We start from the raw sequence: 26,421 nt of genomic DNA on the forward strand, positions 1-26,421 counted from the left end.
GTGTGTGTGTGTGTGTGTGTGTGTGTGTGTGTGTATGTGTGTGTGTGTGTGTGTGTGTAACTGACTGCCACCATCCTTAAAATGGGATCTGACGTGCTCACTTCCAGCCACATTTTCACAAACAAGTCAATTCGGTGCAACCTTACAGATTATGACCCCACCCCCACCAATGATGCCGTCCATGTGGATTGGCTGATCCTCCCAGCTTGGAAACTGCCAATTCACATAGAAAACATACTCTTCTGTCCACCAGTAATATGGCAGCTAATTGGCTTGTTTATGAAAATGTGGCCGGAAGTGAGCCATTTGGCTCCAATGTGGCAGCCAACCATGATGCTAACTTGCTGAAGCTAACTCTCCAAATCCTGACCGCCTGATCTGCTCTGACTCAGGTGTTGTACTTGGTAATGTATTTGTCGGTGGTGACACGGATCCATTCATAGTAGTGCGCCACCTGGCTGTAGACGCCGGGGTAGCCCTTTTGGCCACAGCGCTCGCCCCAGCTCACCACGCCCCACACGTACGACACGCCGCTGGGGTCCTGACACACCAGAGGGCCCCCGGAGTCCCCCTGGCAGGAGTCCACGCTGCCCTCCACATCACCTGGACACACACACACACACACACACACACACACACACACACACACACACACACACAGGTGAGACAGAACACAGCTGACACAGTCTCCATCAAACATAACATGACACCCTCAGTAGGGATGACACTGGACTGACTACAGACTACACATGGAGCCAACTAGGAGAACCTTGCTAGGAGTCCACGTGACATGACCCTTCAGATTATGCATGTAATAGTGTCTGTCTGAATTAACATCATGAAAATGGGTGTGACATTGTGGTAGGACAAATTAATGCGGGAAGACTCTTGACACAGCGTAGACATTTGGAACATCTGGAATAGAGTGCACAAGCTAGGCATAAAAAACAATGTCTGAACTCTATTTAGCTACGTCTGAGTTTGTGATGTGAATTTACATCGAGTGCACCCACACCTGAATCACTGCTTTCATTTCTAAGCCTAGTCATGATGATGCACGTCCAATGCACTCCCAAAACTAACTGACCAATGGTACAGCTTACATGGCAAGTAGTTGCCTAACAGCATCAATAATCTATCTAGCCATTGTGAATTTAAATTGCCATGAAAGGCTGTGTTTTGTCATTGTGCGTTTAACTGTCACTTAATAAAAAAATTTTTTCCTGATTTGAGTGAATCACTATTAGGCTAGGCTACTTGGTGCAATTCCATAGCACTGCCACATTTCAGCGCTATTAGGTACCATGGCATGGATACTGATTCATGCCTGCTCCAGACTAGGTATAGAAGTTGGGCTGCGCCTTCGTGCTGATGCAGGGCTTTCCTTTAACTCATTGTAGTGAAAGCTACCTGAGACTACCTTTTGTGTCCGGTCAATCTCATGATGCATTGTGCAGTGATCTATTTGTAATTATCCCGACGCATGCTATTGGAAGATGACACCGGTGAGTCGCAGAGTGAATGACACACAATGACAACAAGGCACCAGAGAGTCTAACAAGTCAGCCTCAGGCTACAGCGCCCGTACCATATACGGGTCCAAGTGCCCACGGGGACCCAGGTTCGAATCCGACCTGCGGTCATATCCTGATCCCACCCCATCTCTCTCTCTCCCACTTACTTCCTGTCTATCTTCACTGTCCTATCGGAATAAAGGCAAAAAGCCCCAAAAATATACTTGAAATAGGCTCAAACAGCCAGCCAGATGGCCTCACCTGCACACATCATTCCCGGACGGTAGCGGCCTGGATAATGCTCATGGCAGTTTTCGATCAGTGCCACATTAGCCCACAGCAGCTTGTTCTGGGCATTGCCCTCTGTAGAACCACAAGAATAACTATGTTAGTAATCAAAGTGTTTAGATTGAAATAATATATACAGACATCCACATATGTATTTATGTATTGTATGTTTATGTATATGTACTGATATGAATGTGTTTGTGTGTGTGCATATACACACATGAATTAATACATACAGTACATATATTTTTTTTTGTTTACACATTTCATGTATTATCTCTTAATAGTTACAAAAATTTATTTTTAAAAGGCTCAGGTGATGAATGACCTCTGTCCCTCCCCCATCCAGAAATGGTGCAGTTGTGTCCAGGCTGGAACTGCTGGACGGACCATGGCACACAGACAGCCCGGATGGCAGGGTTCTCACGTAGGCACTGGTCACTGCCACCCAGCAATTTAAGCTCCAGCAGGGCGATGTCGTTCTCATAGGTTTTGGCATTGTAGCCGTAGTGGATGTGCACCTTCTTGACAAAGGCGATGTCTGTGGTGTCAATCTTGGACCTCTTCATCCACAGGGAGAACTTCACACGGAATGACTCAGGCTTGGGTCTGTAGGGAAGGGTGGCTTAATCTACATAAACTACTCTTTATATTTCCCATAGACACAAAACTACCACCAGACTGCAGACTTTAGACTCCAAGACATCACATTGTCATTTTTTTTTAATCAATTCTAATCATTGATGTGATTACAATTTCTAACTTACTGCATTGATTTTAATGGTAAGAACGTTTCTAAATTAGTATTAGTTATTTCGTTATAATTAAAATTGTTATTAGCATAATAATTATGTTCTGGTTCTGGTTCTATATGTGTGAATGGGAGTGTACATTATGACTAGTGTGTTTGCGCGTGTGTGTGTGTGCAGTGTGTGTGTCCTCATGTGTTAGCAAGGAAGTTACTCAGATAATCAGTGACTGTGTTACAGTGACATCACAGTTTCAGTGAGGCATCAGGGTGTTACCTGACACAGTGAGCAGCGGTCAGCACCCAGCAGCCTCCCAGGTATGCCCCTCCACAGTTGACCTTCCCCTCCTCCTGAATGGCCACCTGCCACTGGATCTGCGTCTAGGGTTCAAAGGTCACAAGATGTCAGTGCCATCTACTCCTATGCTGGGTGAGGTGTGGATTTTAGGGTTCACTGCAAGGTAAATCCTTAAAGGGCTGATCCATAGTCTACGGAAACTAGGCAAATGCTATCTCACCGAGCTACGCAAGAAGGGTTTGACACTTACTTGCATTGTAATGTGTGTTGTCCAATATTTTGTAATGTGACGCAAGCGCAATTTATTTATTTATTTTTTTTAAGTATATTTTTTTGGGCTTTTTATACCTTTAATTATAGGACAGTGGAGATTGACAGGAAGTGAATGGGAAAGAGAGCAGGGGTGGGATCCGGAATCCAAACTATTGTATCCGCATAGTTTGCGTAGATTATGACACGGCGCCTTGTCGCAAGACTTTTACTTATGCATACATTCTTACTTATGCATACATTCTCATATCAGAATCACATCAGTATGCTGATGCATACACTGTATATAGGATACATTTATCAGGTGGTTCCTGCTACTCATATACAGTTAGACTCGTACGTTTTTGAATCCATGTTCAAAAAAAGTTGACTAAAAAGAGGGATATAAAATCACCTTTTGGAAATTGATCTTAATGCCTTGAGTAAAAAAATGAGGAAATAACCAACCTTTAAGGACACAAATTTTCTGTGTGAATGAATAATGTATCATAAATAAATAATGTTCTTCCTTAAAATACAGGGGTCATAAGTATATGCATTATGCACCCCAATGTTAAATTCCCATAGAGGCAGGCAGATTTTTATTTTTAAAGGCCAGTTATTTCATGGATCCAGGATATGCATCCTGATAAAGTTCCTGATACCTAGAGATCGCCATGGTTTTATTTCAGTTAGCCTAATAGCTGGTTTGACTTGCATTGAGAGATGATCTTATGGAAAGTACCCCATTCCAATCATGAGATATGGTGAAGGGTATGTAATGATGTGGGGCTATTTTAATTCCAAAGGCCAAGGGAACTTCATCAGGATGCATAGTATCCTGGATCCATGAAATAACTGGCCTTTAAAAAATAAAAATCTGCCCCTATGTGAATTTAACTGTATTTTAAGGAACATTTATTTATTTATGATACATTATTCATTCACAAAGAAAATTGGTGTCCTTAAAGGTTGGATATTTCCTCATTTTTTTCTGATTTCCAAAAGATGATTTTATATTCCTCTTTTTAGTTAACTTTAGCATGGGTTCAAAAGCGTATGAGCCTAACTGTATGTGTATATGCACACACACATACAGTAACAAATGCATTCCTGCTCAGTCCAGTCTGGTTATGTGCTAGCTCACCGGCGTGGTCTCCTGGCCGCCCACAACTCTCTTCCTCCTCGTCCTGCCGTAGTCACTGGCTGGCGGGTTGTAGTCCATGTTGGGAATGCCGCACTGTAACACCTCCAGAGAGTCCCGTTGCCGCTTCAGCTCTGCAGAGATGCAAAATTAAGGATAAAGGTGTATTAGTGATCGCGTATGTCTGTTTACATGCATCCATTTCATACCACTGCAAAACGTGCCATGTGCGCTAAACGTGTCTTCCTTATCATGTGTACTGTGCTGTGTGTGCTCTCCACTGTGCTAGCACCATCCAGTCAGTCTTCCTGTCAGGCTTTGGGGCAAGGTTCAATTAAAGCATTTCATGGTATGGTATACCTATATGAGCCAAGGAGAATACTTAAAGGAACAAGTGTGAAATAAGCAGAAGGATAAGGCCTACTCTCTACTGGAAATCATGGCATAGAAATCATGTATAAAAATGAGTAAGTGAGTAAACTTGTAAACTGTGAAAGGTGCATTTCCCTAGCTGCATAGGATTTGCAAGAAACAACCCTGGTATTCTATATAACACAACTCTCTTTTAGGGAGAATGATTAGCTGGTTCGGTGGACGTTAGTTACCTTGTTTAGGCTCAGAGATGGTGACTGGCTCTGTGAACAACACAAGGTAAGTTAGAGGCACAGGGGCAAGTTGCTGATCCTAAATTTGAGTGTGCGTGTGTGTGTGTGTGTGTGTGTGTGTGTGTGTGTGTGTGTGTGTGTGTGTGTGTTTGTGTGTATGGAAATGAGCTCACTTGAGAGCTGATTTTCTTTGAGCAACTTTTCTGTTGTCTCTTGAGCCTCATCATCTCCCCCGAGACAATCCCTGATTCCGTCTCCAACAGCATGAGGAGGGAGACACACGTTGGACTGGCAATGGAAGGCACCACCACGACAGGCTGGCAGTAGGCGAACACACACAGAAACACATATTGTAGCTCAGCTATTGTAACATTCAGCTATATAATTCATTATTAATCCCCAAATGGGACACATGCATACACACATACACACACCTTTACAGCACATCTCATCACTTCCATCTTCACAATGATTTACTCCATCGCATGTGTCACTGAGTTTAGCGCACTGTCCGTTTGCACATAAGAATTCACATTCTGTAGGCCCATCACCTGAAAAGACAATGGACACATTACTCTCAGTACTGTATGTGTGTGTGTCTGTGTGTTTATGTATAATGTATAATTCTGTGTGAAAGGGTAACTGTAAGTATTTATTTGTATGTGTGTGTGTGTGTGTGTAGTGTGTGTGTATGTGTGCATGCTTGTATAGGTGTTTGTGAGTGTACAGTATGTGTGTGTCTTCTGACCTGCATCTTCTGTTGCACAGTGGACCGTTGCAACACTGTGTTGGGAAGTGAGCGGTTTCATATCACCATAGATGTTACACTCGGCCAGTGAGTACTCGTGCCCTGTGCACTGCACCCTCACACACACATCAGGCAGACTAGTGTCCTCGCTCTGAACCTCTGAGAACATCACGCTGCCCAAACTTCTTGCTTTCTCAGACCTGATAAACAGGGCATCGTTATGATGAATAAAGGATTACACTGGCACCTTTTACAGACATGTTAATGAGTGTGTGTTGTCCTCATAAATAAAAGCATACATGCAGACATGGTGGAGAGCTATTGTGTGAGGGAACACTTCATTACATAATGACTAGATTATAAACCCAGCAGTGATCATGTAGTATTATCTAATTAATGGATTGATGGTAACGATGATGAGGATGATTGATGAGTCATATTATTTGATTGGCTACTTGTGGCAGAATACCTCTGGTCACGACACACCACATTGGCGGCAGCCATGTTCCAATCCTCAGCACACACCAGAGCATGCTTGGAGATGCTAGGCAGCTTCACCTCAATCACCTGCTTATCTGTCTTCACAAATGTGCTGAAGACATTGGTAACTACACACACACACACACACACACACACACACACACACACACACACACACACACACACACACAAAGAACAAAGGGAGCTAGATAAGTAATCAGTCATCTTCATTGTCATAGTGACTTGACAGTAAACTGAAATCCTCACTGGCCTCATGTTGTAATTGCACATACAGTACTGTATATAGATATGCATGCATTTATAATTTGATAGTGTGTGCATACTGTATGTATGTATGCATGTATGTATGTATGTATGTATGCATGTATGCATGTATGCATGTATGTATGTATGTATGTATGTATGAATAATGAACTATGCGTATGACAATTGTGCTCATACCCTGGCAGAATTTGTTAAATATTTGTCAGTTTTTGTTGCAGATTTTGTTTAGGCATTGTGGTCAGGTGAAGCAGTTCAGCGCGTAATTTTGTGTGCCCATTTGAAATAATAATGATAACTGAAATCAAATGGTCCTAAGCAAATTTGATTTGCTAGATTTGCACAGAGTTTGCTGGCTACTGATCCACGGGGAAAGCAAAAAAGCTGTGAAAAGATTTGCAACAAAAGGTACTTGAACAGTATTTAAATCAGGAAAAGGATTTAAAAGGATATCCAAAGTTTTGAAAATACTAATCAGTACTGTTCATACTGTTGAGTATGACAAAGAAGTGGATAATTAGTGGTTCAGTTGATAGCAAGCCACGTTCAGGCAGACCAGCAAAGATTTCGACCTCAACTGTCAAGAAAATTGGTCTGGATGCAAAGACAAACCTTCAAGCTACTTCAGCTGAAATATAAACTGCACTGCAAGAAAGCGGATTGACAAAACAAAAATGGGCTGCACTGTAGGGTTGTCAGAAAAACGCTATTACTGCACTGAAAGCTGGACATGGGACGCATTTGGACTTTGCAACATGACAATAATCCAAAGCACACAGCCAAGTTGACCCTTCAGTGGCTACGGCAGAAAAAGGTTCTGGAGTGGCCATCACAATCTCTTAACCTCAATATCTTTGGGTCACTTTGGGGAGATCTCAAATATGCAGTTCATGGAAGACAACCCAAGAATTTATGGGACCTGGAGGCTTTTTGTCAAAAAGAATGGTCGAGTTTGTGTGTTCCTTGATGGGCAAAATAAAGGTCCTCTACACACTCTCACAAAAGACCTCAAGCAGTCACTGATGCTAGAGGGGGCGATAGACAGTATTAAGAATGGGGATCATTTCATTATGTTCTTTATTGCTATGGTGTCTAGTGATTGCACTATTCAGCCATGCCGAATTCCATTGCAAAATATGCCTGATCGCTTATGTTAAAAGAATGGCACACATTTTACATTGTTGGGTTGGGTGTGTAAACTAATGAGCACAACTGTATGTACTTTGTGTCTGTGTGAGAGTGAGTGTGAAAAAGAGAGAGAGAGAGAGAGAGAGAGAGAGAGAGAGAGAGAGAGAGAGAGAGAGAGAGAGACTCACCACTGCACTGGTCACCAAAGTGGGAGAAGACCTTCTTTCTCAGGCGGCAGCTGGACGCCATGGCCTGGCAGTGGGTGATGTACCTCCGTCCGTCATGGCCACAGGCGGTGGGCCCGAGGCGCAGGCACATGTAGGGCAGCTTGCACACGCACACGCCGTCCACGCAGCGCATCCAGGGCGGGCAGAACGCCTTCACGCACGACTGCTGAGTGAACTTCTGCCTCAGGCACTCCTTAGGTCCCAGGTAGTCGTCCAGGAGGATGGGCCTGGTGGTGGGGAGGGGGGTGGTGGTGGTGGGGGCCTGGGGGGTTGTTGGAACTGGAGCTGAGGGGGTAGTGGGCTCAGGCACAGGTGCATGGGAAGGTGCCGGCATAGCAGTGGCTTTGGAATCCTGTATTACACATTAGAGTTAGACATTCAATTCAATGTGCTTTATTGCCATGGCTGTTAAAGGTGCTCTAAGCGATGCCACGCTAAAACATTTTATGTAACTTACTGCAAACAGCACCTAACCAACCGCTAGCTGTCTGTGTCCTGAATACACTGTAAAAAAAACTGCGATGTCTGTGGACAGACCAGGCTCCAAGAACGGCAACAAAAACAACCTGGGCAAACCTAGCCCATGAAAACATAACAAACTGTTCCAGCAAATCACAGACGAGATGCGCGTTTAGGAGAGTTTCAATTGCATGGAGGCAGCACGGGAAGGGGGGGGAGGAAGTAGCGAGCTAGCTCTCTGTTTTGTTTGAAAGTCACGTTGCCCAGCATCGCTTAGAGCACCTTTAAGGCACAAATGGCATTCAAGTTTGTGTTGGGTTTTAGTGATTTGATTCCAATATGTAATATTTTCTTTTTGACGGAAATTATTATTATTAGGTGCGATTTTCTTTGCGAATCAAATTGTGTCAGATTATTAGGTGTAAGATTACTATGTTTTATTAAAAATTGGCTAATCAAATTGTGTCAGATTATTGGTGTAAGATTACTATGTTTTATTATACATTGGCTAATGAAATTGTGTCAGATTATTGGTGTAAGATTACTATGTTTTATTATACATTGGCTGACAGGACAGCAGTATCAATATGCATACAATGTTGCTATGGCATCTAATATTAAGAGCGCTGTAATGACATGGTAATATAAAAATGGTAATATGACACTGTTAGATTAATTAACGTTTCAAATAACATCTTAAATATGTATGTCATAGTTACTGTCATGAGCATTCTCTCTCCCTGGTAACAACCTTAATTGAATTCAATTCTCTGCCACTCTGCTCACTCTCTCTCTACTCTGCCTAACGAGCTCCACCTGGCTCTGCCCCACTCTGCTCTAATTACTCTGCCAGCTGCACTGCATTTCTCCACTAACCTCTCCCAGTATATAAAGCCCTGTTTTTCAGCCAAGCCCTGTCAGATCGTCTTCAAACCTGGACCAGTAACCTGCCTGTCTGTCTACTCTCTGACTCTTACCTGTGATTCGGATCCATTCTTGACTGCCTCCCTGTTCTACTGCCCCGGTTATCCCGACCTGCCTTCCGGATCTTCTCGATTACTCTCCGATCTTCAGCCCCCCCGGTAACTCGAATCTGCCTCCTGTCTCTCACCACGTTTAGTGCCTAGCCCTGGTCTGTACTACTGCCTGCTGTTCATCTTGCTGTTGTGTGTGTGTTCCCCCAGGCCTCCGACCACCAGACGAGTGAGCCCAGACGCGTCACCACCCTCAGCCCGAGACGCCGCTCGATCACTGGGGGACACACACACTCAGTACCTTGGACTGGAACCCCTGACACCCCTGGCACTCCTAGCACCCCTGGAACCGGAACCTCCAAGACCTCACGATTCTCTCACTCCTCTTCCCCCCCTGAACCCTTCAATAAAAAGACTCTGAATTTGAACTTGCTCTCTTGGGTCGTCTTCTGTCCGTGACAGAACGATCGATCTGACCATCATGGACCCAGCGCACTCCCTGACCACTATGGCGGAAGAGCCCGAGATGTCTGCCCTACAGCGACTGGAACGCACTGAGGGAGACATCAATCGGATGGCTGGCGACATCGCTTCCCTTCTCCAGCTAGGCAACCAACAACAACAGCAATCCAACCAGCAGCAACAACAGATCCAGCAGCAACAGCAACAGCTTCAACAGCAGCAGCAACAGTTTCAGCTACAACAGCAACAGTTCCAACTGCAGCAACAACTGCTAGCCCAAGCCCTGCAACTACTCTCAAACCCGGCTACTCCACCTGCACCCACCCCTGGTTCTTCTGTTCCTGTACCACCGGCAGTGCTGCCACCAGATCCCCACGCTCCTGAACCAAAGATTGGGAACCCGGAACGTTTCGATGGAAACCAAAAGCAAGTAAGACCATTCTTGAGCAGCTGCCGAATCCAGTTCGCACTACAGCCCAGGACCTTCTCAACGGAGGGAGCCAAGGTGGGGTATGTCATCACCCATCTCACCGGCCGAGCTCGGTTGTGGGGAACGGCGGAATTCGACCGGCAAACCCCAGCCTGTGTCTCCTTCAGTGCCTTTGAGGAGGAGATGTTAAAGGTCTTTGATCTAGGCTCGCCAACAGCCGAAGCGTCACAAGCTCTGCTCACCATCCGTCAGGGCAATCGGACAGTGGCAGACTTCTCCATTGACTTTCATACCCTGGCCAGTCAAAGCTCGTTTAACTCAGAGGCACTGGTGCAAGCCTTCCTCCACAGCTTGGCGGACTATATCAAAGACGAGCTTGTTTCTCATGACCCGCCCTTAACGCTTGATGCCGCCATTGACCTTGCCGTCCGCATTGACCGCCGTATACAGACCCGGAGGAGGGAGAAGGGGCGTCTCAGTCAACCTGCCATCCGCACTCGGGTCGATACCTCCTCTGTCCAGCCCCTGCCTGTCAAGTCCCAAGGCCAACTCAATCAGCCTGAGGCCATGGAGATTGGCCGTGCCTCTCTGACTCCCGAGGAGCGTCGGCGCCGTCTAACCTCCAACCTTTGCCTCTACTGTGGTGGTGAAAATCACTGTGTCGCCACCTGTCCGGCAAAAGCCGCAGCTCACCAGGTGTAGGGGAGATCCGGGTGAGCTCAACAAATCTTCAGTCTCCCTCCATCCGAAAACCCCTGCTTCATCTCCGCCTTCAGCTTTCCGACACGACTCATACATTGGCCGCCCTTGTGGATTCTGGAGCCGAAGCAAACATCATGGACCCTGAGCTTGCACGGCAACTGGACGTGAACCATCATCAACTGACACAACCCATTCCTGCACGAGCCCTGGATGGACATCATCTGGGCACGGTCACTCACATCTCAGCCCCTGTGACAATTCTGCTGTCAGGAAACCACCAGGAGTCCATCCAGTTTCACCTCCTACACTCACCTGGCCAACCACTCATTCTCGGATACCCGTGGCTCCGTCAGCACAACCCCCACATCGACTGGGAGACAGGAACAGTCCGTGCGTGGGGAAGGAGTTGTCACCAGACCTGTTTAAGGGGGGCCACCCTGCCCGTTCACCGGGAGAGATCTGGCGCTACCCCCGACATATCCAATGTTCCGACCTGTTACCACAGCCTGAAAGAGGTGTTCAACAAATCCAAGGCGACATCTCTACCCCCACACAGACCCTATGACTGCGCGATTGATCTCCTGCCTGGCACAGCACCTCCCAAGGGTCGTCTTTATTCACTGTCAGCCCCGGAAAGAAAGGCCATGGAAGACTACATTAATGACTCTCTTGCCGCCGGGATAATCAGACCGTCTTCTTCCCCCGCAGGAGCGGGATTCTTCTTCGTCGTTAAGAGGGACGGTTCTCTTCGTCCATGCATAGATTACCGGGGTCTGAACGACATCACGGTTAAGAATCGCTACCCACTGCCCTTACTTTCGTCTGCCTTCGAACTGCTGCAGGGAGCCACCGTATTCACGAAGCTGGACCTTCGCAATGCCTACCATCTGGTGCGGGTGAGAGAGGGAGACGAGTGGAAGACTGCGTTCAACACATCAACCGGCCACTATGAATACCTTGTCATGCCATTCGGCCTCACCAATGCCCCAGCAGTTTTTCAAGCCCTAGTGAATGATATCCTCAGGGACATGCTAAATACATTCGTTTTTGTGTACCTTGACGATATTTTAATATTCTCAAAGACTCTGTCAGAACACACGCACCATGTCCAGTTGGTCCTGCGCCGCCTGCTGGAGAACTCTCTTTTCGTGAAGGCAGAGAAGTGCGAGTTCCATGCCAAGACCGTTTCATTCCTGGGGTATGTGGTGACCGAGGGCAGCATTCAGATGGATCGATCTCACGAAGGTGTCGGCTGTCACGTCCTGGCCAGTCCCTGAGTCTCGGAAAAAGTTGCAACAGTTCCTGGGCTTTGCGAACTTTTATAGGAGGTTCATCCGAAACTATAGCACAGTGGCTGCACCACTCACGGCGCTAACCAGCACTAAACAACCGTACCAATGGACAGCAGCTGCTGATAAGGCCTTCAATAGCCTCAAGACACGTTTCACTTCCGCTCCCATCCTCCAGATGCCAGATGCAGCAAGGCAGTTTGTGGTGGAGGTAGATGCTTCGGACGTGGGAGTGGGTGCAGTGCTTTCTCAGAGAACAGCCGAGGATGGCAAGATGCACCCCTGTGCCTTCTACTCCCGTCGGCTAACCCCAGCCGAATGCAACTACGACATTGGGAACCGCGAGCTGCTGGCCGTCAAGCTCGCCCTTGAAGAATGGCGGCACTGGTTAGAGGGGTCAAAGGAACCATTCGTAGTGTGGACAGACCACAAAAACCTGGAGTATATCCAAACAGCCAGGAGGCTGAACTCCCATCAACAGCGGTGGTCTCTGTTCTTTACCCGCTTCAATTTCACGCTCTCCTACCGCCCGGGATCTCGCAACATCAAACCTGATGCCCTTTCCCGGATGTTTCAGAAGGACGAGACCACCGCCATGCCAGCCCCCATTCTTCCCAGCCACTTTGTCGTAGCGGCCCTCACCTGGGAGATCGAGAAGCAGGTCATGGAGGCTCTTCGGAACCAGCCAGGCCCAAGCACCAGCGCCCCCAACCGTCTGTTTGTTCCAGCAAATCTCAGGTCACCTGTGATTCAGTGGGGGCACGAATCCCGTCTGGCCTGTCATCCCGGCATCACTCGCACCCTTCATCTGGTCCGCCAGCGGTTCTGGTGGCGGCGGATGAGACGGGATGTCCAAGAATTCATCCGAGCTTGTCCCACTTGTAACCGAAACAAGACCCCCAACCAGCCTCCTGCTGGGTTGCTGCAACCCCTACTCGTACCCAAGCGGCCCTGGTCCCACGTTTCACTGGACTTTGTTACGGGTCTTCCGCCCTCTGACGGACACACAGTCATCCTTACCATTGTTGACCGCTTTAGTAAGATGACCCACTTCGTGCCTCTTCCTAAACTACCCTCTGCTAAGGAGACCGCCCAGGTGGTCCTGGAACATGTGTTTCGTATCCATGGCCTACCCCAGGATATAGTGTCAGACCGGGGGCCGCAATTCTCAGCAACCTTTTGGAAGGAGTTCTGTCATCTCCTTGGGGCCACCGCCAGCCTATCATCTGGATTCCACCCGCAGTCAAACGGCCAAACTGAACGCATGAACCAGGAGCTGGAGAAGGCACTGAGGTGCGTGGCCTCCCAAAATCCCCGGGCCTGGGCTCAACACCTGCTCTGGGTGGAATATGCCCATAATTCACTCACCAGTTCCGCCACCGGGCTCTCCCCCTTTCAGTGTGTCTACGGGTATCAACCCCCACTGTTTACCAGCCAGGAGGCGGATGCCACCTGTCCGTCTGCTCTTGCGTATGCCCGCCGCTGCCGCCGCACTTGGGCCCAGGCTCGCACTATGCTCCTGAAGTCTGGAACCAGCTACGCCGTCGGTGCCAACCGACGGAGGGCCCCAGCACCTACTTACCGGGTTGGTCAGAAGGTCTGGCTGTCTGCCCGGGATCTGCCGCTGCGGGTTGAATCACGAAAGCTGGCCCCTCGCTTCATTGGTCCTTTTCCTGTGCAGAAAGTCATCAGTCCAACGGCGGTTCGGCTTCAGTTGCCCACTTCCATGCGGGTCCATCCCACCTTCCACGTCTCCAAGGTCAAGCCGGTCCATGAAAGTCCCCTGGTCCCTGCATCTCCGCCGCCGCCTCCTCCGCGCCTCTTAGATGGCGGTCCGGTCTTCACCGTCCGGCGGCTGCTCCGCTCTAGGCGACGGGGTAGGGGTCTCCAGTACCTCGTTGACTGGGAGGGATATGGTCCGGAGGAGAGGACCTGGATCCCGGCCAGGAGGATAGTGGACCGGACCCTCATCACTGACTTCCACCGACTACATCCTGATCAGCCTGCAATCCGTAGGGGCCGTCCCAGAGGGGTCCCTAGCCGTCCTGCCCGCCCGGCTTCCTGTCCTGTGCCTGACCCTGATCCTGTCTCAGTACCTGTCCTGTCTCCCGACCGTGACCCTCCAGCTCCTTCTGAGGATGAGGAGGTTCACTCGGACCGCTCGGAGGAGTTCTGACCCGCCGCCTGCTCCCCTCCACCCTCCCGGCATGATGTTGTTCTTGGGACTTCTGGGGCCGTCCCTTAGGGGGGGGGTCCTGTCATGAGCATTCTCTCTCCCTGGTAACAACCTTAATTGAATTCAATTCTCTGCCACTCTGCTCACTCTCTCTCTACTCTGCCTAACGAGCTCCACCTGGCTCTGCCCCACTCTGCTCTAATTACTCTGCCAGCTGCACTGCATTTCTCCACTAACCTCTCCCAGTATATAAAGCCCTGTTTTTCAGCCAAGCCCTGTCAGATCGTCTTCAAACCTGGACCAGTAACCTGCCTGTCTGTCTACTCTCTGACTCCTACCTGTGATTCAGATCCATTCTTGACTGCCTCCCTGTTCTACTGCCCCGGTTATCCCAACCTGCCTTCCGGATCTTCTCGATTACTCTCCGATCTTCAGCCCCCCCGGTAACTCGAATCTGCCTCCTGTCTCTCACCACGTTTAGTGCCTAGCCCTGGTCTGTACTACTGCCTGCTGTTCATCTTGCTGTTGTGTGTGTGTTCCCCCAGGCCTCCGACCACCAGACGAGTGAGCCCAGACGCGTCACCACCCTCAGCCCGAGACGCCGCTCGATCACTGGGGGGACACACACACTCAGTACCTTGGACTGGAACCCCTGACACCCCTGGCACTCCTAGCACCCCTGGAACCGGAACCTCCAAGACCTCACGATTCTCTCACTCCTCTTCCCCCCCTGAACCCTTCAATAAAAAGACTCTGAATTTGAACTTGCGCTCTTGGGTCGTCTTCTGTCCGTGACAAGTTACAGTATATTGATCAGATGATGGGGGGGGGGGGGGGGGGGGGTGTTCAAGTTGAGTGTTAAACAGAGATTCTTAATGGTGGTGTGGAAGCTATAACCTCATCATCTCCATCCAGACAGTCCAGGACTCCGTCGTTACGAGCGTGCTGAGAGATACACACATTGGACTTGCAGTGGAAAGCCTTATCATTACGACATTCTGGGGGTAGTAAATACACACACACACACACACACACACACATTGACAAAGTTTAATTCATTTGGTTAATTAACATTGATATATTTCCATTACAGTACAATATTAATTGTAAATGTATTACAGTATTTAGTCCGGTTCACCGTGCATGTATGTTCATTTTCAAAGGTAAGGAATACATTTATTTGCAACATCAAATCAAATCATCAATACTAGATATAGATACATCAATACTAGATATATATAGATAGATAGATAGATAGATAGATAGATAGATAGATAGATAGATACTTTATTGATCCCCAGGGGAAATTCAAGGTCTCAGTAGCATACAGACATCACACACACATTCACTAACAGCAGAAAAAAAGTAATTAAAAGTATATCATACAAAAAACACAACTAAGCAATAAGGACAGTAGATGATAAAGAATATACTAAATATACTAAAATACAAATTATACTAAATAACACTTAATCTAAATCAATTCTAAAAACAGTATCCACATAGTGGGTGATTAATCAAGAGGCGCTTGCAATGACTGAGGCAGGGACTGAGCCTGTGATTCTCTGTGCATAGTAACGTAAGGTAAGGTGCTCTGTGTGAGTGAGTGTCATGGTGATGATGCAAATGAGTAAGTCCAACAGTGCAAGAATAAAGTAGAGAATCAGCGAGTAGGCTAGGTAATATAAAAAAAACTATAGAAAAAACATATATAGATATATAGTTTTAAGTTTATAAGTGAAATGTAATAACAAGGGATGCACATCAATATGTACATGCTGTATAGCATGTTGGTGTGCATCCCTATGTACAGTATGTGTGTACAGTGTACACACACACACATACACACCTTTGCAGCACATCTCATCGCTGCCGTCTCCACAGTGGTTGATTCCATCACATGTTTTGTCATGCGACACACATTTTCCATTTGCACACTGGAACTTACTGTCACACTTATCTGAAACATCAACAATGAACAGATTCGAGTTGTGTGTGTGTACACAGGGGCTGATAGCAATTATTTTATGGTTTCAAAACTACTTTTAGTTAGCCATGTGGCCCCTCTTGGCATTAAACAAAGGCACCCTCCCCTCCCCCAATGAAATGCTAATGTACTGGTTCCAAGGGCTATCAGATCCACAAGACAAAGGATGTTACCTTGCTATACTGAATCCATATGTCATGAAATGTAAATATATGTTTGGTATCATTGTAATAGTCTCAAGGATTGTAATGATTTGATTGTGAGAATGATTGGAACATTCTATAAGTGATATTTCTGATATATATCTCTCCTCATGCTATTCAGATAGGTGTGAAGTAGGTGTGAGTAGGTGTGTCTGATGCCATCTGGAGAACCAACCATGTGGGATTGTTTTGGTGCCCATTCTTTCTTTGTTTAACTTATACAAAAGTGACTAACTTGCATTGTATGTCCGAAGAACGATGGAGAACTGAAGAAGAGAGAGAGGTTGATCCAGCAGAGGCCATGGCCTCTGTGCCATGGCCTACATAGACCATAGACCATTTTTTTACCCTCTCTGCTTGAAACAGAATAAACCTGATTCCTGAGTGTTCCTGAAGTTTGCCAGTCTAAGTTAATATTAAGTAATTATTCACCACAATTACTTTCAGGGCGCAACTACCCATTTTTGAGGAGTATGCAACAACAAATTGGCCCCCCAAATCCCCCCCCCCCCCCAAAAAAAAAAAAAAAAAAAAAAAAAACACAAACAACTAAAGTAAAACAAAAGGACAGTAATTTACACTATTAGTGTAAATTATTCTTTTTTAAGAAATTCTGCCAATTTGAACTTGAAGTATTGTTAAATGGTGCATTGTCACTTTAAGAGAGTGTAAAAGGTTCTCATAATGTCATTTTGCCAGCTGTTGCTCACCAAGGATAAGGCTGATCCAACTCTAGCCTTGTTTGCCACATTATCAGCACAATATTAATCTATTAATATTAGGATTGTTAGGAAATGGAAACATGTAATTAGTTGTTGCTAGCGTGACATTTCTGTTTGCAGTTTGCCATTAAAAGTTTAGTATGAGCATGGTAGCCACCTAGCTACCTTAATGGAAAAGGTTATGTTTCAATCAGCATATGCTTAGCAAACGCTAGTTAGTCTGTTGACATTAATATTTGCAAGCCTTCAAGCACAGAGGTCACACTATAAATCCTACCTGTTGCTTTTCACCATCCACTTATTACAGTGCATGAAAATGAAACTTCATTCAAACTTTGTAACGTAGGTCTTCAAACGGACCAAGCTGCTATGTCTTTTCAACTTTGAAACTTTTATACTTTTTAAACTATTAAAGGTCCAGTATGTAGGAAATAATGGAAAATAAACTGTAACCATTCCAAAAATGATCACCATATGTTGTCACACAATGAATTGAAGTAATGGCTTATTTGACAACATTACTCTAACCCGTAAAACCCCGTAAAACCCATGAAAAAAATGAGTTACGGGGCGGAATCTCTTGGAATTTTCGTTTATGTTTTGAACGATTAATTCTAGAATAGCGTATTAATAATGGGCTAGCGCGTCCTCCTATTTGGGTTGCCAAATTAGCAAAGGCCAACTGTCAACAGCTGTCAGTTGTAGTCAAGAACGCCTACGAGAGGCAGGAAAATTTCCAAAATTAAAACAAGAAACAAATTAATTGGACATCGGAGGAGCTTCCTGAGATGGTGATGTCTTCGTCAAACGAAGAATATCAAGTCTGACGCAGAGCTGGCCATATTTCTCCATAACAGGTAGCCTAGGCTAAACTTCATCTGCATCGCTAACTTCAGCTAAATATGTTACGTTGGTTAGAGAGGTATTTTTTGTTTTCACTGTTTCCGTAATGTGTAGCTGGGTCGTGGTTGGAGAAACGTTAAAGCAGATGCAGGTCAACTAACGTTAGCCAAGTCTTCATTACATCTGGCAACCCAGAAGAGGCTCGCGTCTGGTAGTCTTGAGAACGTTCACCAGTGTTTTGATTTTGGCCTACAGAACGTTCGGTAACAATCCTACAAATCGCACCTTTAAAGAAAAACTTTTTAAAAATCCCCATAGACTTAACATTGCCGATTGTGACATCATAATACGGCCATTCAGCAATTAGAATCCTATGCCAGGTGTTCAGGCCACCTGCAGCCTAAGCATACAATCTGGGTCAATTAAGACTACACATCCTATTCAACTGTTTCCTCTACCCAAAACTGTTTCAAAATAAAAGTCCTCACTACAATAATCCACTGTTAAACAATTTAACCCATTAAACTACTGAACTTTTTACATTCAACTTTTAAACAGTCTACTTTTAAACTATCATTAAACTATCTATCTATTAAACTAGCTGTCTATCAACAACTTTTAAACTATCTACATTCAACGGCCTACTTTTAAACTATCAACTTTTATTAAGCTATGCAACCACCATGTCTATCCTAGCATCACCGTAGTAACCATCTCTGTATTATCTATTTTAACTATACATGATATTTTACATCACAACTTTTGCATTTTCATGCACTGGTAATTCCTTGGAATTGCATTTCTAGTTATTATTATTATTTTTACCATCACTTTGGCGCCCCCACGGTGCTGCGCCCCTATGCGGCGCATATAGCGAATACCCACTTTTTGCGCCACTGTGTGTGTGTGTGTGTGTTTTGTGAATGGATATTCGTTGTTTTTGTCCTAATAATAATAATACTTCTACGACGTCTACGATAGGGCTCAGGTTGAAAAATGCCAGAATTATCCATTAAGAGAGGGAAACAAAAAGAGATTGTATATTTAAGTGTTTGCGTGTGTGTGTGTGTGTGTGCGTGTGTGTGTGTCTGCACATATGTATTCTGACCTGGATGTGGATTATTACTGTAACAGTCGGCCACTGCAATGCGACTTTTATCATTAAGTTTGACTGGACTGCCAATGTGACACTCAGCCAGAGAGTACTCATGTCCTTTACAGAAGACAGGAACACACACATCTGGCAGAATGATGTTCTTTCTTGGAACATCAAAGTACTTGTTTTTGGCTGCAGTCTTTGCCAACCTGAGGTAGAAAGAGAGAAAAATGAGAGGATACTCTATTCCATTTAATTAATCTTATAATATAGACAACTAGATGTACCGCAGAGCGGTACAAAATATGACCGCCGCCCAGTCCAGCACATTTTTTCCACAAAAAGAAATCACGCTGAAAGGCCTATATGATTCTAACTGTCTCACTAAATTGCATTATCCACACTCAATTCTCACTGGTATCTGCTAGACAACAAGTACCAAAACATGATTAGTTCATAGATTTCACATGTAAAATTCATTTTATACAACCCCACCTCCATCTTGCCTGTTCATAATTATGAGAAATTCTTGATTGTTTGTGTTATGTTTATGTTATGTGTGTGTGTGTGTGTGTGTGTGTGTGTGTGTGTGTGTGTGTGTGCGTGCCTGTGTATGTGTGCATGGAAGCGTACATATGTCTACTGTGTGAGTATGTGTCATACGCAGTGCCGGCCCAAGCCTTTTGGGGGCCCTAAGCAGAATTTGATTTGGGGGCCCCCTCCCACAACGCAGTCACCTGTGCTTGGCGATAATTGACAACTTCACACTATAATGTCATATTATAAATTAATACAGTGAGGTTATGTATTAATACAGCGACTGATTATGAACTACTGTCCCCCTGGACACAGATGCATAAGGACCCTCTCCCCCTACCCTGTTTGTGCAAATGTGGGTACAAACGGGTGTGTGTGTGTGTGTGTGTGTGTGGGGGGGGGGGGGGGGGGGTTAGATGTGATTTCCTGTATTCTGGTGCATTTTTGGGATGGTCAGCTGGAGAAGGGCAGTACCTAAATTTGTTCAGATTCATAGCCTTTTGCTTTTTGACTTATTGGTAGTGAATTCACACTACTTGGGGTTCAGGGTCCCTTGACCTCTTGGGCTCGGTAGGCTCATTCAGTAATCCATCCTTGCTCACATGCCAAAAATGTTTTGGGGCTCCAATCTAGACTTCTGGCCCCATGTGCTTGGTAAACCAATGTATTAATATAGTTGTTATTTACACCAACCCTGTCACCTTTTAATCTTAGAGGGTACTAAAATCACAGATTTATTTGAAACATTCATATTCAAAGTGAAGCACTAAGGGTGGTTTACTGAAGTTGAATTGACAAATAACAAAATACAACAGCATTTGTATTTGTTGTAAACAAGTACATCAGTTTAATGACTTGTTTTTCAACAGATTTGCTGAACAAATCCGCAAATGTGCATTAAATGAGCAATTTTCAACTACAAAATAAAAACAAAATAGACAAACATTAATAATCAAAAATAAAATGTCCCAAAAAATAGATAATTATTCCTACTTCGTTCCTGGTTTTTAGGCATCTGCAACTCTGCAGTGGACGAACCTGCAATGATTAAATAAATACATAAATAAAAAAAACGATGTTAAATGTGTCGTGTCATATTAACAGGCTATGTAACCATTTGCCATCAAGAAAACCTCACCTTCTGGTAGGTAGAGTTAGGTAGAGGTAGAGATGTGCTTCAAAGGACTTCAACAGTGTCTCTGAAAAAAAAAAAATATTGCATAAGTGCATAGTTGATCGAGCAGAATGAGTTTATTTTGCTATCATTACTTACACTCAAATAACAAGCAATTCCACATGTAACAATTCATATTCTATTGGCAAATGAGGCATAATCAAAAGAGTATACTTAATTGCAGTATGGTGAACGCTTAACATGGTGATCTACTGCAGCCTAAATATTAGGGTAGCACCGCTACATCACTTGCCACTATCTTAATCAAATGTAAGTTTATTTTCATCACAGAAGTCTCCCCACCCAACATGGTATATTTTCTCAAACACTACCATCTCTCTCCAAAGATCTTAGAGCAGAGCGCACTGCTGTTCCATCTTTGCCTATGAAGCTGGAACGTTACCGATGCCCAGAGTCGCGCTAGTCAGTGGGTTGGGTTGGGACTGGGAGCCTGGGCTTAGTCTGTTGTTACTATCAGACTTACCACTATGTCACATATTATAGAGCAGTAATAAACTATCAACACTTTCAGGTACGAAATCAGAAACAATCCCTCTGTGGTAAATTTGCCTTCAGCTACGTTTTCATGTAGCTACTGTAGTGCTAATGTCCACTTCAGTCAGCTAGCTAACTTTAATTTACGACATAATAAGCCCACCTAGAGCAAGGGTACATGCTTGATTGAACATCCAAAACAATCCCAATATCCTTGACATCTGAAATACATCTAGATAAATATATATTAATGGGAGACATTTCTCTGTTGATGGCGGAGATTTAGCTCTGGTGATGGCTTATATTAGATCATGACAGCTAGCTAGCTACCTCAAGCACAAAACATACTGTAAATAATCATGCAAAACATACCTGTATCTTGCTCGTTTTTCTCCTCCTCTGTCATTTTCTTCGTTCTGTTTTCGGCACCAGAGAGATACGTCCTTTTTTGTGACTTGTCTTAACATTACCGTCTCTTCCGATTGTTGAACTTGATGCAGTGTCTGCACGAATTGTATATGCACCCGAGGTGTCTACTTTATGCGCGTGACTCAAAGGCTGGCAGACACAGTAGCAGTAGGCAGGCATATTGATCATGAAATCATAATTTTCTTGATTTGAATGATAATTGTTTCATTTATTCATTCATTGATGTCACTTGTTTACGTTATTTATTATGTAAAAAAAAAAAAAGAAACTCGATTGGGGGCCCCTTGGTGGCCAGGAGGCCCCAAGCAGCCGCTTAGTTCGCTTATGCCTCGGGCCGGCCCTGGTCATACGTATGATTACTGTGAATGTGTGTGTGTGTGTGTATCTGTTTGTGCACATGTTTGCACATGAACTGGGTTAACATGACCCCTGGAGGCAAATATACGGAAAAAATGGTCATCCTAGGCCCTACAGTTCTCAAGATATTCACAGAGAACTGTGTCTGGCCTACCCTCCTTTCGGGGGGACCAGTCCAGCGGGGGGGCTACAGATCAAAACGAAAAATGACAGTTCCATGCTATCCATGTGGGGGTACATGCCCACCAAGTTTTGTGTACCCCGGTCTTTCAGTGTCCCGGGAATCCTTGTTGGTGTACGTCACTAAATGTACACATAAATTGTTTTATTGTAAGTCCCCCCATGAACGAAAGTACACAAAACTTGGCATGCATTCGGAGGGTGTCATAATGATCCTACAATTTCAATTTCGTGCAGTTTTGACCATGTCAGCCAGAGATATTGTGATGAAAACACCTAATTTTTTGCTTTTTAATTTTTAACTAGGTGGCGCTATACATGAAATAAGTGGTAATGGGATGGGTTTACATGGCCCCTTGAGATCAACATACAAAAAAAAGGTGGACCTCCTAGGCCCTACGGTTCTCGAGATATTCACAGAAAACTGTCTCCGGCCACCTACAGGCCAGTTGGTGTATAGTAACATAAATTAATTTATTGTGTGGCCCCCCATGAACGGAATTCCACGAAACTTGGCGTGCATTCAGAGGGTGTCATAATGATCCTACACTTCCAATTTCGTGCAGTTTTGACTATGTTAGGTCACAGATACCTGCGATTACAACACCTCATTTTTACTTTTTTGTGTTTAACTAGGTGGCGCTATACATGAAATGAGTGGTTATGGAATGGGTTGACATGGCCCCTTGAGATCAACATACAAAAAAAAAATGGTCCTCCTAAACCTTACGGTTCTCGAGATATTCACAGAAAACTGTGTCTGCCCTACCCTCCTTTCGGGGGGTGCAGTCCAGCGGGGGGGCTACAGATCAAAACGAAAAACGATGGTTCCATGCTATCCATATGGGGTTACATGCCCACCAAGTTTCGTCTACCCCGGTCTTTCAGTGTCCCGGGAATCATTGACAGAAATTTGGACATGCGAAAAAGAAAAAAAAAAAAAAATCTGACTAAACCTATATGACCGCCGCTTCGCTGCGCGGCGGTCATGTCATATCAATAAAGCCAATAGTCATACCGATGTCATTTAAATGTGAAGGGGCTACTGTATGAAGGGGCTACTCTACTCCACAACTGACTGCCTGATATCAAACCTTTCAAGCTCTGTCACCAGCTGCAAATGGATTGTGGTAGTTTAAGATAGTAAGCAACACAGGAGGATAGCAAGCAATACAGGAAGCAAATATGTCATGTGGTACAGTAGGCTATAGTGTCATTTGATTGGATGGTGGCGAGAAACGTACTTGTGGAACATTTCATGACACACAACATGGGCAGCAGCGATATTCCATCCCTCCTCACACACCAGTGCTTTTGTTGAACCTTTGGGCAGCTGCACCTCAATCACGTCATTGACGATCAGGGATTCTTCGTAGGCATTGTCAGCTACACACATTCACACACATTCACACACAAACATAAACAAGTGCTCTACTCAAAATGTGTTGGTGTTTATGTTTGTTTACATCTGTGTGTCTGTGTGAACGTGTGTGTGTGTGCATCTGTATGTCTGTGTCTGTGTCTGAGTCTGTACTGTATGTCCATGTGCCTGTGTACCAGTATATGGGTTTGTGTGTGGCAGCATTACATTTTGTAAAATTCTTCTTGCTTGTGTGTATGTGGGCATGTGTGCAGGTCTCACAACTGCAATTGGTTCCTTGGTGAGAGAAGACCGGAGCTTTATTCTTGTCCTTGCAGGTCTCTGCAACAGCATGACATCGGTTCTTGTACTCCTTCCCATCACGGGTGCACACTTTCTCCTTAGCATAGCACTCATCTGGCTTAGGATCACATGTGCACTTTGCAGTACCCTCTGAGCAGCGATGCCCCAGTGGACAGGAGACCTTTGCACACGACAGTTGTGTGTATTGCTGTTTGAGACAATCCTCTGGGCCCAGGTATCTGTCGGTGTGGATCTGAGACTGTGAACCAGATGTGGGTTGTACTGCTGGCTTGTTGCTCACCACTCCTGCTGAGTCGTCTGAGCGGAGCTGTTAGGACAGATGATGAGACTTCAGATTCATTCCTCTATGTCTCTCTCCACACACACACACACACACACACACACACACACACACACACACACACACACACACACACACACACACACACACACACACACACACCAATAATTAACAAAGCTATACATGACCCATTTGAAGAGAAGGGTATACATAATATAAGACAGGTATTACAGTAATACCAGTAGTGTCTATGGGTCACTAATTTAATGGTGTGATTTTGTGGTCAAACCTCCAAAGGTTGTTCTTGTGTTTTTTAATCAGTCATGGGTGCGTTTTGGGCATGATGTCATTACCTTTAACAGCAAGCAGTGCAACTTCAAACAGTGCATCAGTATTTTGTTAGTCAGTGGCGCATTTGAAGGAATTTGCTTGCACGCGAGACCGTATGGAACAGGTATTCCACTAAAGCAGAGTATAGGCTACACCAGTGTTTCTCAAAGTGTAGTCCAGGGACCACTGGTGGTCCGCAAGCTATCCCAAGTAGTCAGCTAGCAGAACAAAACAAAAAAAGGTGGTCCTCCTAGGCCGTACGGTTCTCGAGATATTCACAGAAAATTGTCAAATGGTCACCTACAGGCCACTTTACTTGGTGTGCAGTAACATAACTTAATTTATTGTATGGCCCCCCATGAACGGAATTCCAAAAAACTTGGTGTGCATTCGGAGGGTGTCATAATGATCATACACTTCCAATTTTGTGCAGTTTTGACCATGCCAGGTCAGAGATACCTGGGATTACAACATCTCATTTTTGCTTTTTCATTTTTAACTAGGTGGCGCTATACATTAAATGAGTGGTTGTGGGATGGGTTGACATGGCCTATTAAAACCAACATACAAAAAAAAGGTGGTCCTCCTAGGCCCTACCAGATGCACTGGTAAACTATTTCACAGAAAACTGTGTCCGCCCTATACCCTCCTTTCGGGGGTCTAGTCCGGCAGGGGGGGCGACGGATCAAACCGAAAAACAATGGTTCCGTGTCATCCTTGTGGGTCTACATGCCTACCAAGTTTCGTGCACCCTCTCAGTCTTTCAGTGTCCCGGGAATCCTTGACGGAAAATTACAGATTGGGTAATTTGGTTTGAAAAAGTTTGAGAAACACTGGGCTACACACATCTGCACTCGTGTAATATTTAAACTTATTGGCAAGTGAAGCTAACTTCACCGTGGTCTATGTTGTTTTGAGCCATTCTGCAGTCATTTGCACATTATCGATATACAGTAAGTGACAATGTCTCCTCCAAATGGATAGTGTTTGATAGCTGACACAGCAATTATTTTGTTAATTGACACTGTCTCTTTCTCTCTCACACACACTAACACACACACACACATGTCCATGTCTATGGAATGTTACAAGCAAAATGACTTCTATGGTTTTAGAAGGTGGTCACTACAAACCTGTCCTTAAACATATGCGGTTACTTGTCATGTTACAGTGAAAGTCATTTCAATCTTATCAGCTAAAGACATACAATTTGAAAGAGAGAGTGTGTGAGTCTTCAAATGTTTACCCATGCTATGGCTATACTCTCTGTTCCCTTAGCAGCAAGCACTGATTTATCCACCAAATAGGGCCAGCAATACAATTGGCAACATACAACTTGTGTGTGTGTGTGTGTGTGTATAGATATGTGTGTGCATATAACTTACCAAGTGTGCATTTTGGATGAGTAGGAGCAGCAGTGGTATAGCTCCCATCTGAGGCTTCATTCTTGTCTTTATGTCCATAACCCACTAACACACAGGCATGTGAACTAGATGAAAAACACTAAATCTCTTAAACACACACACACACACACAGGTAGGAGTAGGAGAAACAAATAAGTAAACACTCAGACATACACACTTTTTGTGTATTAAACACAGACGCTGAGAGAAACTGCCCAATAGAGGTGCAGCATCCTGTACTTACTCTTTGTTGGTGAAAGAGAGAGCCAGAAAGACAACGAACTCTGTCTGATTAATGATTGTCACTGCCTGTGAGGAAACACTATTGCACAAGAGTGAGTGAAAGAGAATGGAGGAAGAGGAGGGGGGTGTGCAAAAAAGAGGGAGAGGAGGGTGTTTTTGCGATGTCTTTATGCGCATGTATCTGCAATAGTCTACAAACAAAAAAACACGATAAACTCTGAAACTCCGCTCTTACAGAGTACCAACGTTTATACA

General features: G+C 45.0%; 1 protein-coding gene across 1 annotated transcript; it reads right to left on the bottom strand.

The window, feature by feature from the left end:
* Nucleotides 1–388: 388 nt before the first annotated feature.
* LOC143127790 (complement factor I-like) lies at nucleotides 389–26,243 on the bottom strand. The gene is made up of 18 exons (XM_076289492.1): nucleotides 26,168–26,243; nucleotides 25,906–26,031; nucleotides 23,869–24,217; nucleotides 23,471–23,612; nucleotides 19,067–19,263; nucleotides 16,053–16,163; nucleotides 15,101–15,201; nucleotides 7,673–8,063; nucleotides 6,064–6,202; nucleotides 5,595–5,794; nucleotides 5,281–5,397; nucleotides 5,020–5,163; nucleotides 4,847–4,876; nucleotides 4,245–4,375; nucleotides 2,828–2,931; nucleotides 2,131–2,411; nucleotides 1,776–1,877; nucleotides 389–603 (listed from the first exon to the last, which is right to left on the bottom strand). Exons 2-18 carry the CDS (start codon nucleotides 25,963–25,965, stop codon nucleotides 389–391), a joined length of 2,814 nt encoding a protein of 937 aa, XP_076145607.1. The 5' UTR covers nucleotides 25,966–26,031; nucleotides 26,168–26,243.
* Between the last annotated feature and the right edge of the window lie 178 nt (nucleotides 26,244–26,421).

This window comes from Alosa pseudoharengus, unplaced genomic scaffold, assembly GCF_046254945.1.
Source record: "Alosa pseudoharengus isolate Yale_2024_CS ecotype anadromous, Long Island Sound unplaced genomic scaffold, YU_APseudo_1.1 YU_APseudo_1.1_scf_17, whole genome shotgun sequence".
NCBI classification, from domain to species: Eukaryota; Metazoa; Chordata; class Actinopteri; order Clupeiformes; family Clupeidae; genus Alosa; species Alosa pseudoharengus.

Bases quoted from the DNA above. Each gene is read 5' to 3' on its own strand.
- LOC143127790 (XM_076289492.1), bottom strand. From the start codon at position 25,965: ATGAAGCCTCAGATGGGAGCTATACCACTGCTGCTCCTACTCATCCAA. The intron at 19,264-23,470 runs GTACGTTTCTCG...TTTCTACCTCAG, and splicing joins TGTCATGAAATGTTCCACAA to GTTGGCAAAGACTGCAGCCA. The intron at 16,164-19,066 runs GTCAGAATACAT...TTGATGTTTCAG, and splicing joins CAGTAATAATCCACATCCAG to ATAAGTGTGACAGTAAGTTC.